We start from the raw sequence: 6,752 nt of genomic DNA on the forward strand, positions 1-6,752 counted from the left end.
AAACAGAAAAATAAAAAAGCCGTACCACTTTTCATAATCAGAAAGATTTTTTAAAACAGAAAAATTAATTGTATATTATATACCTAACGATACATGATTTGTATTTTAGTGCCTATTTTCTCATTTTATTTTATAATTGTAATTATCACAATCTTTCCTACTTTATCCAATTTCTAAGCTTTCAAAATCTTTATCCAATTTTATGTCTTCTAATTTTGTATCTATAAATTAGTAATTAAAAATCACAAATTAAATTTATAACTTTATTGGAGGTTGGACATAATATTCCTCCAAAAAAAAATTGTGTGAAAATAATAAATTAAATTTTAAGATTACGATGACAATGACAATGAAATTCGATAAATTTGTATTTTTCATGCCATTAATTAATCAATTAATTTTGGAAGACGAGTCTAGGGATACACTATATAGCCTAGAGATTCAAAATTAATTAACTAATTGAAAGCTAAATAAAACTCTTTATTTATTTATTTAATTAGTTATAGATATTAGATTAAATTGAGTGAACTTAATTTTTATGGACGAATTTGTAGAAATTAAAAAAAAAAAAAAAAAAAAAAAAATGATAGGAATTAGATTTGGGGAGATAGCAGTTTGAGGTAACAAAATTGTATAAGAACAGCTCAACAGCAGCTGCTGTTCTCTACTCCCTCTGATATGGCTTTTCATTTCCTTTGTTTCGCTTCGCATTAACAACTTTTTTGCTTCTTTCTCTCTCTCTTCTCTCTCTCTTCCCCTGAATTTCAGATACCCAAAAGCAAAACGATTACAGCCATGGGTTTCCTTCCAATACACCTTCTGTTTGCTTCTTTTCTCTGTTTTTTCTCTGTTCTTGTTTCTGGGTCTGGAAGGAATTTCCCGATTCTGGACTTTGAAGAAGGCTATAACCCTCTTTTTGGCGATGATAATCTCATCGTTCTCAAGGATGGGAAATCCGTTCATCTTCATCTTGATGAAAGGACGGGTGAGGAGGGGGAGCTTTTCTTTAATGGGGTTTCCATGGATTTGGGGTTTGAATATTCTGTTTCGTTTTGATTCTTCTCTCTGTTTGCTTTTTCAGGTTCTGGGTTTGTGTCTCAGGACCTTTATCTTCATGGGTTTTTCAGTGCTTCCATTAAGTTGCCTTCTGATTACACTGCTGGTGTTGTGGTGGCCTTTTATGTGAGTTTCTTCCTTCTCTGTTTATCTTGCCTATTTTAGAGGTTAATCTAATCAGTAACTGGTGGGTTTTTTATGGGAAGAATTTCAAGTTCTTGCTGAGAAATGATGGTGGCTTCATTTAGTTCATGAATTTGTTCATTCAACTTGGATTGAGTGAGGTTTGTGATTGTTTTCAGATGTCAAATGGAGACATGTTTGCGAAGAACCACGACGAGATAGATTTTGAGTTCTTGGGGAATATAAGAGGCAAAGATTGGAGGATTCAGACCAATATTTATGGGAATGGAAGCACAAACATAGGCAGGGAAGAAAGATATGGGCTCTGGTTTGACCCATCTGAAGATTTCCATGAATACGCCATTCTCTGGACTCAATCTCTCATCATGTAAGTTCTTCCTTCTTCAAATCCCATTAATGTTCATCGATGAAACGCAGTCCATTGTTTTGTAAAAACCACCTTTCCCCATTCCAACAGGACAAAGGGCTGTTTGGTTTTTCCCGTGAAAGGAAGAGAAAAGAAACCAAAAAAGAACATGTGATTGATGTAGTATAACAATGTTGTTGGGAAAGTAGTTCATGTGTGATGGGGTTTTGATTCTGGTTGTGATTCTTTCGTTTAATTTTGATGTAGATTTTATGTGGATAATGTTCCAATTAGAGAGGTGAAAAGAAGAGCAAGAATGGGAGGTGAGTTCCCTTCTAAACCAATGAGTTTGTATGCAACAATATGGGATGGATCTAGTTGGGCTACCAATGGAGGGAAATACAAAGTTAACTACAAATACGCGCCATACATCGCCCAATTCTCCCACTTCATTCTCCATGGCTGCGCTGTGGATCCAACCGAGCAGTCCTCAACCTGTGACCACTCATCCAAACCAATCCCTTCTGGTATGATCACACCATCTCAAAGAGCTAAAATGGAGAGCCTCAGGAAGAAGCACTTGACATACTCCTATTGCTACGACCGCATCCGCTACAAGTCCCCTCCACCAGAGTGTGTGATCAACCCCGAAGAGGCCAAACGACTCCGAGTCTTTGACCCTGTCACGTTCGGTAAAGGAACACGACGCCATCACGCCAAAATCCGCCACGACACCCACACAGAATCCGCTTCTGCTTGAGCAGCAGCATTCTCTTGTGTATAGACGACGATGACGACGATGAGAGGGCGATAGAAGAGAAGAAGATGCATCTGTATAGTTCTTGTTTTTCAGTTCACACGTTTCATTACATTGATGGGTTGCTGGTTGGGATTTTACAATATTGTTTTGTTACAACACCCTCATAAATTTGAATAAAAGACCAAAAAGAACAAAAAAAAAAAAAAAAAAAAAAAAAANTGTCGTTGAATGAAGGATTTTATGTGGAAATGTCGGAAAAGAAAACATTATGGAAATTTGTTTGCAGGGAAGAAGGTGAGGCTTTCTTTTGGTTTTTTGCTTTTAAATTCTATGTTTCCATTGGAATCCAAAGTGGGAGCAGATGGCAGTCTGTTTCAACCCTCAAGGTTCAGAATCAATCTTCAAATTAGAAGCAATAATTTTTGTAAGAACCATTAAGTCAAAAGTGGAACCAATATTTTATTAGAAGTGTTCGTGCTCAACTTGAGTCCGATTCTAACATTTTTTTTAACCTAATTTAATTGTTCGAATTGAAAACTTTTTCAACCCATACAAACTTTATCGAACAATAAACTCAATCCAACCCAAGCATAAAAACATTTGATTCAAATATCGATAGTAGATAGTAAATGATATGATATGAATGATAATACAGAGGAAAGGCTTAGAAAGCACAAATGTATTGATATACACATAGATTGAGAGTTGAGGAGTTCAAATGGCAGAGTGATGAAGAAGTGGCTTGGTGGAGGCCCATTGGTGCAAGACATTGCCAAAGACATCAAAGAATGTAAAGTTAGCTTGGGAAGGAGTGATTTGTAAGGACAAGAAGCCCTGCCCATCGTAATAAAACTTCAACTCCTTTGGATCCATCCAGTTTATGTCTCCTCTCCATGCCTTTGATCCTCCCCCACTAGTAAAATATTGAAGTGGGCTGCACCAAACAACATCAAATTAATACCCATTATGCCTCACTATGAGTATCAAAAGGCCAATATATGTACCTGTTCATGCTGCTTATGTGTTGCAAGCAATGGTCATGTCCATTCACGTAGAAATCCACTTTGTTTTCCTGCATAATATTCAAATTTGGTTTAAAACTTTAGAGATGAAGTATATTTGGTTGAATAAAATTTAAATGAGAAGAGAGAATTTGGGGAAGAGACCTCAAGAATGGGAAGAAGCTGGTGAAGTAGCTCCTGAGTGTCACCATGTTGTCCAGCACTTTTTAATGTGTGATGTCCCACAACTATCTTCCATTTTGCATTTGAATCCTTTAGAGCTGAATCCACTTCCTATTTCATTTCCCAAAAAAACATAAACAAACAAATGTTAGACCCGTTGAAATTCAGTTCTGTTTGCGGGTTGATATTTTTTTTGGTCAAAGTCAACTCAACACTATCATACTAAGTTAATAACTGAGATTAGTGATGTACTCTGACGTGTAAATATTTGATATTTGAATTTTATGAAATTTTAATAATTAACGTAACCTAATTAAGAATTTTTAAATAATTAAATTTAAAAAAGAACAATTAAAAAAGGCAATCTGACCCGAATACATCCATAATTTAAAGAGTGTACATGGGTTGTTCGGGCCACCAATCCAACAAATCAAAATTTTCAAATTAGTCCATTTTTTTTTTAAATCTTAACCCGATCCAACCCTTTAAACCCTTTACTTAAATTTTTAAAACACTCAATAAGTAGTATTTATAATAAAATTTTAATTTAATAATATCAAAAACTAAAAATCTAAAGTCAAATGGAAACATAGCTTAAATTATTTATTTGATTAATTTGATTAAATTATGTAACAGAGTCTTCATTTTCAAGTTTATGAAATGGTCAATTCATTCTTAACAGTAATTTTGAATAATTGTAAGGTGTACTGTCACCTTACATTTAAAAGCTCCAAAGCAGATATACACAAAGCACTTTTAATTATTTTTATAGTTCCTAAATTAATAAAATACTTCAATTTTTTATTTTTAAAATTAAAAAGAAATAATTAATAGAGGTATTTATAAAGAAAAAGAAAAAAAAGGAAGTTGTGCTTACCTTGAGAAGGTTAGAAAGGTAATTTTGTCTTGGTAAAATAGCCTTCCAATCGTAGACCTCTTCTCCGGGATCATTAAAATACTTGTCCACAAAAGGAGTTGTGTCCACAAAAAACAACTCCACAATTTCTGCCAATAAAAAATATATCACTTATTAATTCTTCCAATATTTATTACCCTTTAATTTTATTTTACTACTTACACCTTATTCTATTTTACCTCTTATATTTAATTTTAATGTCGAATCCAGGTTGATTGATTGATAGGACAGGTGGGTCGAGTCTAGTTGACTCGACCAAAAAAAAAATTCAACCCAACAAAAAAAAATTCAAATTGATTAGGTAATTTAGGTCGGTCAAATTAATTCCTCTACAAAATGTTTATATTTATCCTAAAAAAGTGGGTAATGAAAAGAATATTTAATAAATTATATGCATAAAGTTTACCTGTATCAACTATGAAAGATCTCAAGCAAATCCATCTGTTATCCAATTTTCTCAAATGTGGGCTCAGTTGGGCCTCAACATTTCCTCTATAGTCATGGTTACCTAAAACTGCAACCAAAATAATAATATTGATAATAATAATAATGATAATAATAATAGTTTGGATAAAAGGGCTTTATATTTACCACTATACCACTCCTTTTGCAAGCTTGGTGCTGTGTATATTTTGGAAAATGACTCTTCAAATGCAGGATCGTCGGTACCCTTCAGTCCCCTATCGTAAAAATTATCGCCCGTTGAAATTACAAAATCAACCTCCAATTTTGCTCCTATGATTCCCATCTATCACAAAAATTAAAAATAATGTTAGAAAAAATTGAAACCATTTTACTTTAGGGAAAAGAGATTAAAGGTAGAGAAATTGGAACGCTTACTCGACCCACAATGTTCGTCCTTAGCTAGACATGACCCAATGTAATAACAATAACAATGGCTAGTAAAAAAAAAGTAATAAAAGAAAAAAAAAAAGCATTAAATGTTTTATTTTAATTTCTTATTTTTAGGTTCTCTCTTTAAAAAAAAAAAAAAAAAAAAAAATGGTTGATAGATAATTATTTATAATGGCCCACCTGTGAAAATTATATTCCAAGAATATCTTTTTCTCGTTGGGAATAATGCTTAGAATCTTTCGATTATACCTTCAGGTTATTCCCTCCTTAGATAAAACCTTCAATTTAAATTTATAAAAATTGAAAATAATAATTTTGTTACGATAAGTTTTATCTGTTTTGTTTTTTTGTTGTTTTGAGAAATCTTTTCGAATGTGATTGTTGGATAATAAAAGTTACACGTAGGCTAATTTAGGAAATGCTCATGTATTTATAATAAAAAAATATTCTCTCCATTGATATAATTTTATATTTTTTTCTTATAAAAAAATAATTAAAAAAAAAAAAACTTTATTTCCTTATTTCGACTTGCAAGGAAGGCCTACGCATTCTCTTTAATATACTAACAATATTTTCCCTGAACTTTTATCCAATTGAAAATCTTTTGTTTCAGTCCACAAAATTTCTTGCCTTAAACGCAACAGCTTTCTCATTTTAATTTCTAAGCAAATTCAAATTTTATTTACAAATAGATTTGTGAAATTCAAATTTCATAACTGATAATATATATCATAATAAATGAAAAAAAAAAAAAAAAAAAAAAAAAAAANAGGGGACCTGAGCTGCAACTTTAGATTGGTTGTATTCGCCCTTTCGTCCCCAGTCTCCGACGACCAGAAGGGTGAGAGAGCCGTCGTCTTTGGGGGGATGGGAAAATCGCTGAAGCTCAGCAGCAGTGAAAACGACGCCGCTGAAGGCAATAACGACCCACAGAAGAAGGCCTACGCGGCGGTTGGAAGCGGCGGCGTCCATGGCGAAAATCTTCTGAGGGACCAAAAGAAACCGACGATGTGTTGAAAGTGAGAAGGGAATGAGGATGCAAAAAGGTGAGGCTTTTTGCATTTATATAGGCGCAACAAAAACGCCTTTTACTCTTTGCCAACAAGCCGTTTCCACCACGTTATTAATTAAATCTCCTCTCAATTATTATTTCTCATTTTAAATTTCTTATTATACTTTTAAATCTCTTATGTTTCGATTTTTAAATTATTTTATTTTCAAATCTCCATTTCAACCTCAACCTTAAAATAAAACAAAACAAAACAAAGAAAAATAGTGTCTTATCCTGTTTTAATTTTTAAATATTTAAGTTGGTCCAATTTTACTTCTTAATTAAGTTTACAAAAATAAATCAATTTTTTCATGCTTATTAATAGGTTACCATTCTTAAAATTATTTGAATCTATACATATAAGTGGACAGTCCACCTAGAGACATATATTAGGTAGGCCTATAATATATATGTATATATATTTTAAAAGAAATATTCTT

General features: G+C 32.7%; 2 protein-coding genes across 2 annotated transcripts; one reads left to right on the forward strand and one right to left on the reverse strand.

The window, feature by feature from the left end:
- Positions 1-638: 638 nt before the first annotated feature.
- LOC111808700 (probable xyloglucan endotransglucosylase/hydrolase protein 28) lies at positions 639-2,524 on the forward strand. The gene is made up of 4 exons (XM_023694843.1): positions 639-985; positions 1,082-1,182; positions 1,359-1,567; positions 1,814-2,524. The coding sequence occupies exons 1-4, from the start codon at positions 796-798 to the stop codon at positions 2,304-2,306; spliced, it is 993 nt and encodes a 330-aa protein (XP_023550611.1). The 5' UTR covers positions 639-795; the 3' UTR covers positions 2,307-2,524.
- A 295-nt stretch (positions 2,525-2,819) lies between these two features.
- Positions 2,820-6,393, reverse strand: LOC111808699 (purple acid phosphatase 17-like). Its single transcript, XM_023694842.1, has 7 exons — positions 6,039-6,393; positions 4,998-5,154; positions 4,813-4,920; positions 4,368-4,495; positions 3,473-3,601; positions 3,311-3,378; positions 2,820-3,240 (listed from the first exon to the last, which is right to left on the reverse strand). The coding sequence occupies exons 1-7, from the start codon at positions 6,321-6,323 to the stop codon at positions 3,021-3,023; spliced, it is 1,095 nt and encodes a 364-aa protein (XP_023550610.1). The 5' UTR covers positions 6,324-6,393; the 3' UTR covers positions 2,820-3,020.
- Between the last annotated feature and the right edge of the window lie 359 nt (positions 6,394-6,752).

Source organism: Cucurbita pepo, chromosome LG13, assembly GCF_002806865.2.
Source record: "Cucurbita pepo subsp. pepo cultivar mu-cu-16 chromosome LG13, ASM280686v2, whole genome shotgun sequence".
NCBI classification, from domain to species: domain Eukaryota; kingdom Viridiplantae; phylum Streptophyta; class Magnoliopsida; order Cucurbitales; family Cucurbitaceae; genus Cucurbita; species Cucurbita pepo.

Coding starts and splice junctions, on each gene's coding strand:
- LOC111808699 (XM_023694842.1), bottom strand. CDS start 6,323: ATGCAAAAAGCCTCACCTTTTTGCATCCTCATTCCCTTCTCACTTTCA. Junction 4,921..4,997: donor GCAAAAGGAGTGGTATAGTG/GTAAATATAAAG, acceptor TTTTGGTTGCAG/TTTTAGGTAACCATGACTAT. Junction 3,602..4,367: donor ACCTTTCTAACCTTCTCAAG/GTAAGCACAACT, acceptor GAAATGAAATAG/GAAGTGGATTCAGCTCTAAA.
- LOC111808700 (XM_023694843.1), top strand. CDS start 796: ATGGGTTTCCTTCCAATACACCTTCTGTTTGCTTCTTTTCTCTGTTTT. Junction 1,183..1,358: donor GTGTTGTGGTGGCCTTTTAT/GTGAGTTTCTTC, acceptor GATTGTTTTCAG/ATGTCAAATGGAGACATGTT. Junction 1,568..1,813: donor TGGACTCAATCTCTCATCAT/GTAAGTTCTTCC, acceptor ATTTTGATGTAG/ATTTTATGTGGATAATGTTC.